Source organism: Lolium perenne, chromosome 4, assembly GCF_019359855.2.
Source record: "Lolium perenne isolate Kyuss_39 chromosome 4, Kyuss_2.0, whole genome shotgun sequence".
Taxonomy (NCBI): Eukaryota; Viridiplantae; Streptophyta; class Magnoliopsida; order Poales; family Poaceae; genus Lolium; species Lolium perenne.
This window is the reverse complement of record NC_067247.2, coordinates 279,304,700-279,321,475: the sequence shown is the minus strand read 5'-3', so window position 1 is coordinate 279,321,475 and position 16,776 is coordinate 279,304,700. Positions and strand designations below refer to the sequence as shown.

At 45.2% G+C, this 16,776-nt stretch overlaps 1 protein-coding gene across 1 annotated transcript; it reads left to right on the top strand.

The window, feature by feature from the left end:
- The first annotated feature begins 14,170 nt into the window (after window positions 1–14,170).
- Window positions 14,171–16,321, top strand: LOC127295527 (uncharacterized). The gene is made up of 2 exons (XM_051325492.2): window positions 14,171–15,172; window positions 15,359–16,321. The coding sequence occupies exons 1-2, from the start codon at window positions 14,308–14,310 to the stop codon at window positions 15,748–15,750; spliced, it is 1,257 nt and encodes a 418-aa protein (XP_051181452.1). The 5' UTR covers window positions 14,171–14,307; the 3' UTR covers window positions 15,751–16,321.
- The last annotated feature ends 455 nt before the right edge of the window (window positions 16,322–16,776 follow it).

The window sequence follows — 16,776 nt, the reverse complement described above, 5'->3', positions numbered from 1 at the left end:
ATCGTCCGATTAATCGGCCGATTTGTCTATTAATAGCTAATCGTCAGCCGACCGAGTTAACCCCGATAAGCGATTTCCTCAACATTGACCCTAATACAAACTAGGTGAGACAACCTAGATGATAATGCAAGTAACTCAAGCACGAAGGCTCTCACATATTAGATAACACAAGTAAAGATTTCGGTTAAGACATAAGTGAACGCACGTGGAGACAAAGATGTATTCCCGTGTTCCTTTCCTCAAGAGAAAAATACGTCACGTTGGAGAGGTGTGGGATCCCACGAAGGATTTCCCAATGCCACGAAGGCTCACCTTTTTCTCCGGGCTTATCCCACGAAGGAATAGCCCTTTCACTTGTGATAGGCTTTGAGGCAGCCTCCAAACCTTCACAATCTTTGTCAGGAGAAAATCCACAACCCGAATGATTTCGGACAATTCTGGCTACCTAAGGTTTCCAAGAAACCCTAGAGAACATGTATCTTGAAGAATACAGGGGGACAAGATTTGGCTCGGTGAGACAGTAGATCAAGACCTCCTCTAGATTTCCCCCGGAGGGATTTGAGTTTGGGTGGAGGAGGAGGGAGATCTGAGGCTTTTGGTTCTTGCAACAAATGGAGTATTAGAGAGAGAGCTCAAGAACAGAGTATATTGTAATGCCCTAACTGTTCTGAGGTAGGGGAAGGGGTATATATAGTCTAGGTCGAAATCCAGTCGTTGGGGAGTGTCCAGCTCAGCATCTGGTCGAGGTGGCCGGTCTGCCCGGCGTGGTGCCGGACCAGCCGGTGAGGCACCCGGTCCTGTCGGGTCGCAGACCGGGCCGCCCGGCAGCAGCCGGGCGAGGCACCATGCGAGCATCAAATGCTTACTGGAGAGTGTCCGGTGTGCACCAGCGTGGGAGCCGGCCTATGCCGGGCTATCCGGCAGGGATCGGACGAAGTGTCGGGCCGGCACCGGGGCACTTCTGGTTTTTCCCCTGGTTTTGGCCCGGTTGGCATGAGCACCACAGTCGGTCGACGCCGGGCCAGCCGGTGCCATAGCCGGTGCGCCGGCTAGGTGCCGGGCTGGCCGGTGGGACGATCGGTCCACCGGGATCATCGCCAACCTGCATATGTAAAACAATGTCTCCCCTCTTTACATTGAAATGGGGGGTCTCCCTTCACCTTCCAGTTCCATTGATACACGAATATGCTTGATGAACTAAAACGTGGGAATAATCTTGTGGGCAAGTATTAGTCCAATACTCTAGCTACAGTGTCATTGTTATCAAAATAATAGATAAGGGTAAAACACCCTTACAACTTCTCCATTAGATCACCTTTTATAACTTTACAAAAAAACCTTGATAGAAACCATCCAGGCACAGCGCTTTATTCTTTTCCATTTACGAGACTACATCGAAACTTCTTAAAATCCGCAGTTAAGATAACATTTTCAGCCCCAGAAATCTGAGGTATATCATGCGTTATCGACTCATCCAAAACATGATTATTGTTAATCGGTTGGCCAAAGAAAATTTTATAGTATTCAAAAATATTAGATTTGAAGTTTTCTTGACCAATAATCGTTCCTTCATCTTGTTCGAGTTGAGAAATCTTTTTTCTTCTATGTTGCCCATTTGCAATAAGATGGAAATATTTGGTATTTTCGCCCTCCCTCTTGAATATGTTTTACTTTTGCCCGCTGCACCCATTTAGATTCCTCATTGCGACATAATAAAGCAATTCTGAGCGTTACACATAGATCTCCTCTCCTCCTCATCTAAAGGAGTGATTTCGGCCTTACAGTCGACGATATCTATGATACTAAGATGTTCTTTTTTCAATCTTGTAGTTGCCACTCAATTTTTTTGCCCAACCCATCAAATGTTGTCTAATATGACAAATTTTATTTTTCCAAACCTGAATCAAGCCCACTCTATGTCAACCATTTCGAAACTCATATTTTAACCATGCTAGCACGAAACAAAAATTAAACTTGTTTCCAAGAAAATCTTGGTCACCTGAATCAATGAGGAGAGTGTATGATTCAACTCCGATCGAGTAAGGGCACGCACATAAACTAGCAGAAATTGTTGTTCCCAATCCACACTAGCAAGAATTATATCCAACTTCTCATAAGTCAGTTTACCGCGTCGATTAGCCCAGGTGTGAAATAGTTATTTCTCTCAAGTCAAGACTCCCAATAATCGCATTGAGCATAAAAGGTCAGCGCACATTGAATTTATCATTATTTTCTTCTTCTTTTCGCCTAATAACATTGAAGTCGCCACCCATTAACATTGGTAGGGGCTCATCCTCGCAAATTCTAACTACTTCATCAAGCAACTTAGACTTATAGTCATCTTGGGCAGCACCATCGACCGCTACCAAAGACCATTTAAAATTATCCGCTTTTGACGTCACATAGAACTTAACACATATATCTCTAGTAACTAATTCACTCTGCATTTCCACTGCCAACCCAATAGATTACTTGACCCTTGGGTCGGTAACTCTCAATTTATATTTAAAAATGGATTTCCTTTTAAATGCAGGTGATAATGTGTCTCCCTTTAAAAGGGGGTTCACAAACAAAGTGAAATAACAAGTGACATGCAAGATTGAACTTGCTTGACAACTACGAGCTACCACAGTTCGTAGACTTAACTAGCCCTACACCTCGGCGCTCATTGTTCGATAAGAACAATATTATTTAAATGATGCTATGATGCATATAATGAGATGTTTTACCTTTGTGTGTTGAACCCTCCCCTTGGGGTGTTTTTAAGGTTCAAGTTTTAATATTTTCCACTCTAGGCTTTTTTGGCTAAATGGTTATTATTATTTTGGAAAAATGTTTCTCATTTTTTTATTAACGTCTTATTGGGTGAAGAAATTATTTTCTTAGAATAAATTCACTCAAATAAGATCTCTGAAAACATATTAAGATTATTTCTTAAGTTTTGTCTTTTAGGCTTCATTTTATTTTCACTTTAGAATTTTCATATATCCGCTCAAATTTCACTTTATAATTTTCATACATTTGTTTAAATTTCACTATAGCATGTTCAAATATATATATATATTATTTATTTAATTCTATTTGAAAGAACTCAAGTTTGTTTTTGTATTTTTAGTTGAGATGAATTTGAATTTTTAACACCATTATTTTGGTATTTAAATACCTTAACCAATTCCTAAAAAGGTATTTTACATATCCATACAAATTTCATATTTAGTTTACTCACATTTTTATCATTTTGGGGATATTTTAACTTTAATTTTTTGACCAATTTTGATGTCCTATTTATTTTTAGGGTTTTAAATGAATTATTGACGGTCCAAAATTCCCCTCACGGGTGGGTCCAACCTTTCAGTTATTTTTTAGAAAAAACCACGAACCAGACCGCCTGTTCCACATCACTCTCTCCCTCTATTCTCTCTCACTCATGCTCGCGCTCATGATGGCGACCATGGTCGTCGCGCCACTGTCGTGCTGCCCTAGCCTTCTCGAGCTGTCGTTGAGGCAGTGCGCATACTATGCCACTCACCTCCCTCCGCTCTCTCTTCCTATCCAACTAGATTCGCCGCTAAGCTCCACGAGCTCGTTGGTCTCCGAATGCTTCGCTGCGGCGTCTACATCATCGCGTTGGTGCTGGCGTGGCATATTTATTTATATTCGCACAAATTTATATACTAAAACACGTGTACCTTGACAAATCTGTGACAAGTAATTCAAAACATAGAGATTACCATATATTATATATCTTACATGTTAATTTGTTTCTTAAATATTTAGTTAAATTTTACAAAGTTTTACTTTGACTAAACTTGGAATACGAGCTAAATAAAAATGAATGTAGTTGTATTGACTTTGAATAGTTATTTCTTAGTCGACTAGAAAATAGTAAAAATGAAAATAACTCCACACAATTCAAATGCATTAAACCGTGGAACCTTCTTCTCCCGCGGTTTAAAATTTAGTGCCACGGTTCTTCTTTTTCTCAACAATTAGCCAACCTACGTAAAAAAGAAGGGACGGAGTTGCCTTAGAAAACTCATAGTGGGAGGAACATAAGTAGTAACATCACATATCCTAAGACGGTTCAGTGACATGGCATTTCAATAAATGAAGAAAGAGAGTGAGGTAATAACTAGCTATGTTAGACTACTCATAGTGCAAGTAATTTCAGGAGTAACTTAGTGTCCAACTAACAAAATCTGTATATGTGACGGTATGCTAATGATTAGAGAGGAGGATAGAGTAACATAGCTAGTTACTCTAATGTAATATCCCAGAACATAGGGCTAACGAAGGGTAGAACTAAAAAAGGGATGTGAATTTCATCGCAAAATGGGGGAAATTTTCGCGCTTTATTGTATAAAACCTAAGAAGGATCGATTTTCTCTCTCGTTGCTATTAGGGTTAGGGCAAGGAGAGTGTGATGAATTTCGACATGACTTCTTTTGAAACTTAGAGTTGGGGAGATTATTTGAATTGGATTTCAAATAGAATTCATTATATAAATGGATTACAAGTTAAACAAGATATAAGTGAATTATGAATTCATAACTCATCCACACATCTCCCATATACTCAATAATTTAAAAGAATGTCAAATTTATATACATAAATGATAAGTAAATATCAAAACTTCACAAAGAGCTCATGAAACAAAACTTGAGCTTTATTGATATGCACACATAGATACATTGTCTTTACAATATCCATTATTACAAGAATTGATGAATAATAAAAGACACAAAATAAAAATACATAATATGAATTGATCCTAAACTAAAATCTTCATCAATCTTCATCTTGTCACCTTCCAAAAACCTCAATTCAACATGGAAATCTGCAAAACAGGAGCAAATGCAAGAATCTGTCCCGTACCAAGTGTCATTGACACTTGGCAAGCAAAAGAAATGGAAAATGAAGTTGATAAGCTTGGAGGCAGGGAGCAAGTCCCAACCCAGGACAAGGGGGAGCACAAGCAGCAGTGCTCCAGCAGGAGCAAGGAGTGGTGCACAAGACAACACACCACATGCACATATATGAGTTGTCGACCAAGGAGTCCAGCAGATGGTGCTATATATAGCACAATGCATAGAGATAGGGATGAACCATCAGTTCATCCAGAAAGAACAGCAAGAACAGTCATAGAACCATCACCAAGGTATTTTCATACATTTATCGAGAGAAACCAACCACCAAAACCAACTAATCATCCATAAATCATGGTGACCTAAGGAGTAGATCAACTAGGAGCTAGGAGGTGAAGTGTTGTGATCACACCAACCATCCAGAAGCACAACATCAACACAAAAATCACTTTCTAGGAGCTGGAGCAAGGTATACATCATACCTGATGGATCTTATGATCCAATCCATCATAAACATGCTCATACACACTTGGTGTGGAGCAGATTGCTCCATTGGGTATCTCATCACTTGGTATTTACCAAGTGATGCCAGGCTGAAGAGGCCAGGCCAAGAACTAGAGGAACTAGTCACTAGATATGCTTAAGTGCTAGCTATCCATGTCACTAAAACCCTAGAACAGTAGCCCACTAGATAACCTAGCACCATATGGTGTGTTTAACCATCAGATCCACCCATTTTTCATCAAAAACATCCACAGGGCATTCATCTAAATGATTCCCAACTGTGGAGTTTGTTCATATTTTCATAACACTCACCAAATAGCTAACTAGGATGCAACCAGATGCAATAGCAAGCTACTGAGGTCACAAACTAGCTTATTATGCAAATAAGCCACACGGGCAGATAGTCTTCATCCCCACATAGGCTCATACAAGAATATATGTTCCAAAATCATACTGGAATTTAGTTAAGCAACAGTTTATACAGATGAATCACAACCAACACATGGTTCATCAAGGATAACTTACAAAAACTAACACATGGCAACATCATGACATGCACAGAAGGATGCTTCAGTAATGCCTATCTGGCTACCAAGATTAGTTAACCAAGTATTATTGCAAGCTTAAGTAACTCAAGTAACCACTAAGCATGCACATAAGCCACTGGTAAAGCACCAATAGCATCACAAGCTATACAGAGTGAGAGATAATCCCCAAAAGGCATCACAGGTCAACCATTTGGCAACAAGCAAGGTCTGGAGTGTCTAGCCAATAGCTAGAACAATAGCCAAACAGGACAGAGACACTGACCATTAGTATCTGATGATCCAATGGATCAATTGGATCATAAGGAAGACACATGATCATATCACTAGCATCACAAGTGCCAGGGTAATAGCATAGCATGACAGTAAGCATCACCAGCAAGTAAATGCATAGCAGTTAACCTGGACAAGCAAGGATAGTACACCAGTAAGCATAGGCAGCATATCAAGCATGGTACATCATAGCTTAGAAGTAGACAATGGAGCAGCACTGAGATGAACCAGACAGAGCAACATATAGCATTGGTCAGTGACGATTGAAGGTTTGGGCTGGCCAGGGCTTGTGCTGAGGAAGGATTCGATGCAAGGAGCAATAACAGCAAGGTCCTGCATGATCCTAGGATCATCAGGAAGCTTGGGAGCAAGAGGAAGAAGAACAACAACAACATGGAGGCGCACATACAAGGAGATGAGAGAGAGGGGGAGCATGAACACTTACCCGCGCCTGGAAGCAGGAGCTACGGCATGGCGAGACAGTGCCCGCGCGGCCGTAGCAACTGCAAGTCTAGGGAGGACGCCGATGTTACGTCGACGATCTCCACGGACAGCACAACACCCGGGGATGATGGCACAAGCTCTAGCATCGACGAGGAGGTCCACGGCTCACCGGAGACCACCAATCGCCGGAGGCGATTTACTCCCAGATCTAGCAGGGTGCCGATCTGGCGGAGGAGGAAGGATTCGGTGAATCCGTGCGGACAGATCAGTATATCTTCGCACGGCGGTTCAGGCGGTGTCGGTGGCGAGGTCAGGGGCAGCCGGAGTTGGCCGGAGCGTGGCGGCGGCCATGGCGGTGACTCCATCGCCTCGTAGTCGCCTGCGTGTTAGGGTTAGGCTACGAGAGAGAGAGAGAGAGAGAGAGATGAGTGGGTGGGTCGGATCCCATCGAGGGGGTTTGGCTTGGCCAAATGGGCCGACCCAAATGAGCACAAGTGGCTGGTTTAAATGGGCCAGGGGTATTTAAATAATTTCACTATTTCAAATAACCCCTAAATTTTTTAAAATTCCAAACAAATTATTTAAACCTCCAAAAATTCAAGAAAAATATAAAACACTCATATAAAATATTCCTTAACCAAAATAAAATATGAAATGCAATAAACAAAGAGAATTCAAATTTAAGAATTTTGGATATGAATTTAAAAATGGAAATTCAAATTTGTAATTTTCTTGAATGTATAAATTCAAGGAGAATGTCACTATAACTTTAATATTCCCAAAATTCCATATTTCCAAAAAGAGGAATATTATTTTACTATTAACCTTTTTAATTAAGGTTAATATTTCCAAAGGAAATTCTATTAATCCTAAACTTTTTCTTTTATCAGAAAATCATACAAAAGGATTATAAATTACTGCCTAAGGCATAAATATTCTAATTAAATCTTAATCATCCAAATTTAACAAGTAATTCGGGGAAAGAGATTCAACATAAAAGAATGCACCCATGCATACATCATTTGGATTTTATAACATTGTCCTTACCGGACAATGATGCTTCTTTACAGAATCCGAGGTCCAGGTTCTATACAACGTATCGAACTGCACTATCTCGTAGTCACCAGGCAAGTTCACTCTTTCTCATGCCATATTGATTATGTTCTATCAATTTATTCGCAAAGCTATATACTTATCACTCCTGCATTGAAAATAAAATGTTACTTTTCCAATTATGAATATGACTATGCGGCTGGCAATGGAACCATGGTATGTGTTGATGGTGGAGGTTCCATTGCAAAGGTTCTAATCATTTAGAACTAATCACCAATGCCGTCTAGTGATTCTAGCGACGTACATTTCGCGTTAACCATGAGATCTATAATGGCTCTCGAGAAGTCAGCTGTATCTTTTCCCTCTCGCATATCAACGGACTAGTGATAATGGTTGCATGTACCTCTTTACAACACCCGGGGATGATGGCACAAGCTCTAGCATCGACGACGAGGTCCACGGCTCACCGGAGACCACCAATCTCCGGAGGCGATTTACTCCCAGATCTAGCAGGGTGGCGATCTGGCGGAGGAGGAAGGATTCGGTGAATCCGCGCGGACAGATCAGTATATCTCCGCACGGTGGTTCAGGCGGTGTCGGTGGCGAGGTCAGGGGCAACCGGAGTTGGCCGGAGCGTGGCGGCGGCCATGGCGGCGACTCCATCGCCTCGTAGTCGCCTGCGTGTTAGGGTTAGGCTACGAGAGAGAGAGAGAGAGAGAGAGAGAGAGAGAGAGAGAGAGAGAGAGATGAGTGGGTGGGTCGGATCCCATCGAGGGGGTTTGGCTCGGCCAAATGGGCCGACCCAAATGAGCACAAGTGGCTGGTTTAAATGGGCCAGGGGTATTTAAATAATTTCACTATTTCAAATAACCCCTAAATTTTGTAAAATTCCAAACAAATTATGTAAACCTCCAAAAATTCAAGAAAAATATAAAACACTCATATAAAATATTCCTTAACCAAAATAAAATATGAAATGCAATAAACAAAGCGAATTCAAATTTAAGAATTTTGGATATGAATTTAAAAATGGAAATTCAAATTTGTAATTTTCTTGAATGTATAAATTCAAGGAGAATGTCACTATAACTTTAATATTCCCAAAATTCCGTATTTCCAAAAAGAGGAATATTCTTTTATTATTAACCTTTTTAATTAAGGTTAATATTTCCAAAGGAAATTCTATTAATCCTAAACTTTTTCTTTTATCAATCATATAAAAGGATTATAAATTACTGCCTAAGGCATAAATATTCTAATTAAATCTTAATCATCCAAATTTAACAAGTAATTCGGGGAAAGAGATTCAACATAAAAGAATGCACCCATGCATACATCATTTGGATTTTATAACATTGTCCTTACCGGACAATGATGCTTCTTTACAGAACCCGAGGTCCAGGTTCCATACAACGCATCGAACTGCACTATCTCGTAGTCACCAGGCAAGTTCACTCTTTCTCATGCCATATTGATTATGTTCTATCAATTTACTCGCAAAGCTATATACTTATCACTCCTGCATTGAAAATAAAATGTTACTTTTCCAATTATGAATATGACTATGCGGCTGGCAATGGAACCATGGTATGTGTTGATGGTGGAGGTTCCATTGCAAAGGTTCTAATCATTTAGAACTAATCACCAATGTCGTCTAGTGATTCTAGCGACGTATATTTCACGTTAACCATGAGATCTATAATGGCTCTCGAGAAGTCAGCTGTATCTTTTCTCTCTCGCATATCAACGGACTAGTGATAATGGTTGCGTTAACCATGAAACATGCATTGACCTGAGATTTTCTGATCAATGGTCGTAGCTAGTGCATCATACACCTTTTTCTCTTTTGAACTTGTTGAGTACCTCTTTACTTACTTTCGTTCGACACTCTTTCTAGACCGTGACAATGAAGTGGAGGCCAACGACGGAGCACTGGAAGGAGGCTACGAACTGGTCTACGAGGAACCCGATCTATTCGGAGGAGTGGAACGCGTGGACTATGGGATAGTCTACGGAGCTAACAACAATGAGGCGGAGGAGTAGTGTCTTACCCTAGACAACTTAGAGCCGAGCAGCGTAGTGGCATAATTAAATAAGTTTTTGAGCTCAGTTTGAACTTGATGTTGAGTTGTACAAATTTTATATTAGTATCTTTAGGTGTTCTCATCGGACCTGTGAGAATACCAACTTGTTAAGACCATGTTTGTAATATAATCTGGAGTGTTATGACCTACAATATTTCTGTTGTACCACTCTAAGGGATGTGATATTTATGAAGAAGTCCCTTCATGAAGATCATATCAGCGACTTGTATACTACAACATGCAGTGGTATGGTGGGTCACCACATCTAACATCACACTTTCCAAGATATAGTGAGTCTTAAGGTGGTGACGGGGACATGGATGACTCCACCGTCCTCGCCCCGATCCCCACCAGTCCCCATCCCCGCCAATCCCTGCTAGCCTATCGGAGGGGGGCGTCCCCGCCAAGACCAGGTACCCGATACCCGCTGGGTATCCACGGGGACCTCCACCCCGAAGCCCAAGGTCGAGTTGATGCGGCACGGGGCCGATGACAAGCTAGGTGATTCAAGGTGACGCCGACGGGGAGGTGGTGCGGTGCGTCACCGGGGATGAGGTGCGCGGTGCAATGCTGCCGCTCGTCGATGTCGATGCGGGGCGATTCTTGCGTCCCCTGTTGCTGGCGTGCGCTCGAGATGATGACGGATCCTCCTTCCTTGATGTCGGAGACCAGGAGGAAGGGTGGCCAGCCGGAGGTGCCGACGACTGCCGGTGTGAGTCGAGGGCTCATGGTTCATTGTCCCGCATTTGAATTGGGGATAAGAGGTTTGTAGCGGCTCGAGCGAGGGGGAAAGAGGGGTGGGGTCGAGCAGGTGCGGGTTGCAGACTAGGTTTTTCTCTATATATTGTAGGGTAACTTTGATTGACAGGTGGAGTCCCAGGTATCTGTTGGGTACCCACACGGGGGGCATTTGCCCCCATCCCGTCCCGCTAGTGTTTCGGGTACCCGCTGCCCGAGCCCACGGGGAAAATTGCCACCTTGAAATGAGTCTAAAACTAATTAATAAAGTCATCTATGATACCATTTTAATGTTAGTAACTACTATAAAGGTAGTAACATAGAGTAGTAAGCATGTTACTATGTCACAATGCATGAATCCACATGTAAGTTTCTACCCACTATGAAGGTAATAACATAAACTAGTAACATATGCTGGCCTCAATAAAAGTTAGGATATTTTGTACTAATTGTCATTACCTACTTATCATTTGTTTAGAATGACACAGATGAAATTATAGAGGATATAGAGATGACCACACTGCCACTTGTTTCTTGCTTCGTCTCTCTAAAAATGTGTCTAGTTTCATCACACATAGACCAAATCAGACCAAAGATATGACATTTAGTTTGGAATGGAGATAATAGTTATCTAGCGGGTTGATGGTACCGATGGGCTTGTTGTAGATCCAACGGTTCGGATGGCATCCACCGAAACATGTTCCATGTAGTCACTCTGGGTTTAGTCAAAGTTAAATTTTATAAAGCTTAATTAAATATGTAGGAAAAAACATCAAAATCTAAATTATAAAATTTATTGTATGGAATGTTAATATTGCCAAGCAGTTGATATTATGAACGCTAATATCCTTTTATTCTTAATTAAAATTTTCAGATTTTAACTTTAACCTAGAATCGCGAGGTAGTAGTTGTGAAGTGAGGGATTAGGTGACACCCGTGTCTTGGAAAAATCGTCTGCACCGCTATCAGACAACGATTAGCGCCAGCTTCTCTGATTACGAAGCTCAGGCATCATTTGGGCAGGGCAGGCCGCTCGATCTCCGACACGCACGTCGTCTGCTCCGCTAACCGGGCCGTTACCACCGAACGCTAGCTGACAGCGCTGCCTCCATGGATGCACGCAGTGTCAGGGCAAAGCTAGCAGTCGGCACGCTCGTATCCCTAGACACGACGCAGCTGGGGACGAAGGCTTCCGTTAGCATCGTATTCTTCCCGGCCCGTCCCCGCGCCACCGGCCGCGGCGCAAGACGATGCGGCTAGGTGCGCGCGCCGCCGTGCCCGGCGCAAGCCACTGTTGCTGCTTTGCCTGCTACTGCCACTAGCTTCTATCAGCTCCATATAAAATTCATCAAGATCCCCACGGGTCCTATACGTACTGCTCAGCTTCTTCGAATCATTCAGATTTCAGAAGCGCGATCTCGCCTCGCGCCGCGGCAACGGAGACAGAGAGTGCAGCAGTGATCGCTCGTTCGTAGTAGCGCCGGCACAGTGGTATAGACTGGTGTGTCGACTACACTTGTGCATCGAGCTACTGCGCCTGCACAGCGTGGCAATGTGGCGCCACGTGGTGGTGTCTCCCAAAGAGCCTAGGATCCGTTCCGTTCCACCTCGGAGTGATGAATGGAGGCTGGAGCCTTTTCTTTTCTGCATGCATGGCCTCTTTTGCTTTTTTACACGATGTACCTACCATGCATTCGATTCGCCTCAGCCTGCCGTGCTACTGCTGCTGCTACTGCATGCCTTCATGTCCATGCCGCGTTCGTACCTCTTCTGCACGCCTCCCTTCTCTCACTGAGCCAAAGGCCTTAAACAATCACACCATTAAACAAAAAGATCAAACAACAAATTTGCAATGTTACGAGAGCTGGACAGTAATTTCATTTGTTGGATTGTATGGGCTGCAGCTTAAGTTAGTCCATGTAGCCTACAAATTTTGAAAGACCCATCTTAGTGGCAGCTTGACAGGTGCGGAAGACAAAATTTAATCTCATATTACGAGTTGAGAGAGAGTTGGAGCAGCTTATAAGAATTATTGTTCTAGCTTTTGTAAGTGAGAGGGAAGAGAAGAAATTTATGAGAACCAACCTTTGGTTATGTGATTAGGAGGGCAATGGCACCTTTAGCCCACCAGAGTTCAGACCCAGGTTTGACACTTTGGTGTCTTATGAAGGCGAGAATTATTCTTTCAATGGGAGGCGACATTCCATCGATAACGAGGAACCTGTGGTAATTTCGTCAATCTCAAGACCCGTCAGACATCAGTTTCTAGGACTCAATCTCTCGGAGGTTCTCATAGGGGTAGGGTGTGCGTGTGTGCATTCATAGGAGTGAGTATATGTGCGTATTTGTGAACGACTACGTTGTACTGTGTTTCGGAAAAAAAACAAAAGAGAAGAAATTCACGCGCACTCCTCCGTCGTCGCTCGCCTTGCCATGTATCGCGCGTCACGTGAATCAAGTTTGAAACCCGTTTTGTGGAATATTAAATTTTTGCATGGTGCACCACCTAGGTTGGGTACGTGTCGGCTTGCATGTGCATACTCGACGTGTGTCCATGTCTTCCAACGCGTGGCGTTTTCGGTCGGTGCCTCTCCTCCTAGACTATACCAGGAGACAAAGACATAACATATCTAGAGTTCTCCACTTCCTTATGTCTCTCTGGCATTGGATCTACCCATCCCCGCGACTGCGTGCATGGCCGTCCGAGAGAGCAAATCTCTGAAACCCCGCCTGTCGCGATCCTGCACAAGAGATGGTCGATGAGGTTTTTGAGAGCTTCTCGGCCCGACTGCTCGCTATTGTTCGAGGCCTCCCTCGCCGGTTCGTCTGCTTCCTCGATAGATCTAGCTACTTGGATAACACCGTGGGCTACATCAACAACCATGGTGATGTTGTTATTGTAGCGACTTCCAGGTTGCTATGCACTCGTGCTATAATAGTTTTGTTTCACATTCAGATCTGCTTAATCTAATGTGTATGGTTAAGTGTGCTAGTGCATCTATGCTATTGATTACGATAATTAAACACTCTCAAGGTAATCCAACACCAGAAAGAGGAAATAGCTGCATAATCAAGCATCCTGAGAAAAATTCCTTTGGTTTGGATTCATATATTGCACAGCTGGATCTGGGTCGTATCTTGTGACTTTAGTATACTTACCGGAGGTGTAAACTTGAAGCTAAAGCAACGGAAAAACAAATGCAGAGATGCGTGTTTCATCATCATGGTGCTGGAAAACTCGATCTACTGAACCTGCTGTCTACACACCCCTTTACCACGTGATGCGCCTGCGCCGAGCACCACTCACCCCCAAAATACACCGACCAAAATCCTGCGCACAAGATTATCATTTCGAAGCTGTTTGTTCTACCTCGAGATGGATGATAATTGAGCTCATTATTCGTTGATCCCCACACTGTTTTAAGGCAAGATAAACTGTACCCGTGACACATCGTACTTGCCTGTCATGGTACTCAGGTTAATTAAGCTGCCTGTCTGCCGCAACGAAGCAGCTAGCAGCTGCACGCTGCCGCCTGCTACCGAGCAAAGTGGCTGAGGAGAGCTGAGCTAGCTTCCACACTTCTGCAGCAGAGTGCAGCTTAGCTCGTTTGTAAAATACCGGAACTGTCCTTTGTATTGTGACAACGGTTGCCGACGAGTATCGGGGTGACATGGTCATTGCGCGCGCCACGCGAGTCTGACCTCCACCAATTATAATGCCACCCACGCTAACACAGCACGCGAGTTTCGCTACTTCTCGCCCGCCCTGGACTGGCACCGACGAGTCAAGATCAAGAAGCGATGCAGCCGACGGAGTCCGCGCAATGTCGGTCCTCCTCCTCCTCCGCGTCCGCCACCGGGCCCCGCCGGAGCATGGGGTGCATGGCCGGCCTCCTCCGCCTCCTCTCCCCGTACCACCGCCACCGGAAGCGCCTCACCGCCAAGAACGCCACGCCAGAGGCCTCCTCGCGACCACCGTCTCCACCGCCGGCCATGAAGAAACCGACAGCACCACCAACGCAGGCCGCACCAAAGCCGAAGCCAAAGCCGCTGCTGCAGCCACCGACGGGAGTCCGGCGGCGGCGTTCGTGCGAGGCGCCCCGGAGCCCGACGATCGCGCCGGAGTACCGCCGGGTGAGCTGCGACAGCCCCAGGCCGCCGCCTCCGGCCATCGTCGCGCGCCTCATGGGTCTGGAGGAGTCAGCGCCGCCTTCTCCCGCAACGACGCCGCGGCCGCGGCCGCTCCCGACGCGCCCTCCTCCTCCCCCTCCGCCGGAGATGGCCGCGGAGAAGCGGCGCAGGCTGCTGGGCGCGCTGGAGAAGTGCGACGACGACCTCCAGACGCTGCGCCGGATCATCGCGGCCGTCCGCGCCGCTGAGATGCGCTCGGCCGCCGCGGCCGACGTCCCCGCGGCTACTGCGGGGGAGGGTTGCGAGGACGCCCTTGGCGAGGCGTCGCCGCCGCTGCAGCAGCAGAAGCCGCGAGCCGAGGGTGCGCAGTATCCGAGCCCGAACTCGGTGCTGGACGCCATCACTTCGCCGAGGTTCCCATGCAGGAAGCGGTCGTCTCCGTGCACGCATCTCGAAGCAGATAGCAAGCCCAGTTGCGGCAACGAGGCCCTCGGATCCAGGATCGTGAAGCCCTCCCGGACTCTCGTTTTCTCGGGTACGCACACAGCACTGTCGCACTATACAGTTTCTGCAATACTGCATGTCTGCATCTTGTTAATGTCTCCAGATTAATTAATTTAAGTTTAGGGGTTTACGTGCCACGTCAACTTTGGCATGAATAATCGTGAAAAATATGCAGCATGCATCATCATGGTAACACGCGTGGCTATGACTTGTGCAGGAGACTACTGCAAGATCAAGCAATACTGCAACGAGCTGCACGCCGTGGCCATGTACCACCACCCGGCGCCGGTGGCGGCCATCGAGGGAATGCCGCGTTGGACGCCGTCGGTGTCGGAGACGGAAAGCTGGCGGCACCGGCGGCGTTGGGGTCTCCATGCTTCAGGGCGGAGCCGCGCCATGGTGGAGAGCGTTGGGGAGGTCTGGGGCCAGGGCGCCGGCGAGGAGCGGTGGGAGGCCGGCCTGGTCGGCGCCGCGCTGGAGCGCGCCATCCTGCAGGACCTGGTCTGGGACGTCGTGGCGGAGCTGCTCCCAATGTCCGGGCGAGACGCGCAGGCGCCGTTCGGCGGCCACGGCGGCGGCGCCATGTGCAGGAAGAGGCTCTGCTTCTGAGCGACAGAAATCGACGGATGATTTGGCGCGCACGCCGTGTTTTGGCTCCACGCGCGCGTGCGTAGCCAAGGGAGGCCGATCGAGCAGCTGGGCAGCTCCAAGTGAGTGAAGTGAAGTACGAGAGAGGAGCAAAGCTACTGTCAATGTGACGTACGTAGTCCATGGGGTTGATGTCAGTGACTGACAGCCCCATGATGTGGTGATAGTGGTATTGAAAGAATGGATACGCCGGCCGTTGTAGGTGAGAGGCAATAAAGCGTCGCTTTAGAATGTGGGGGTGGTGATGAAGTGGGCACACAGTGAAACTGCCTGACCTGCTTCGAGATGATGAGGTCGGCTCCACGCGCGGCCGCCGCGCGCGCGCCCACAAGGACACGAACTAGGCGGCGGGTCAAGCTCGTTCGCTGGGAGAGGAGGGCCGGCTCATGGATGTTTACAGTAGCACTCCATTGTTCAGTGGTACAGTAGTATAGGCAGGGTGTGTGTGTGTAGGTTTTGGTCATATGGAGGATCTGTAAAGAACCGTTGTGTCAATTTACAGCACTTTTATTTGAGATCTGCAAACTGTTGAGCTTCGATTTCCTAAGAGATTCTTATATATACTCTATTCCAACAATAATTTTGCATGAATGTAATCAAAAGTTTTCATATTTTAAACATGACAAAATTCAACCGTCTTTTAAATCCATAAGCTAAAATTTTAAAATTTAAATCTATCTATCTATTCTATTATATACTAAAAGCAATATACGGATGTTAAATAGAACCATCACGTTAAGCCACAACATCTAAATTATTATAATAGTTAGATCTAAAATTAGTGGCTATGATTTAATGAAAGGTTAATAGCGGTCCGTTTGACATGTTTGGGAACGTGTCCACAGTTTCCTTTTTTAATAAGATGGGCTCTCCTAATCACGTTTGGAGTTGTGCCATAGTTTCCCTTTTAAATAAGAAGATGGACTCTCCTAATTATTTTAATAATGCCACCTAAAAATTAACGTGCTAGGCATATCCTTTTGCCTG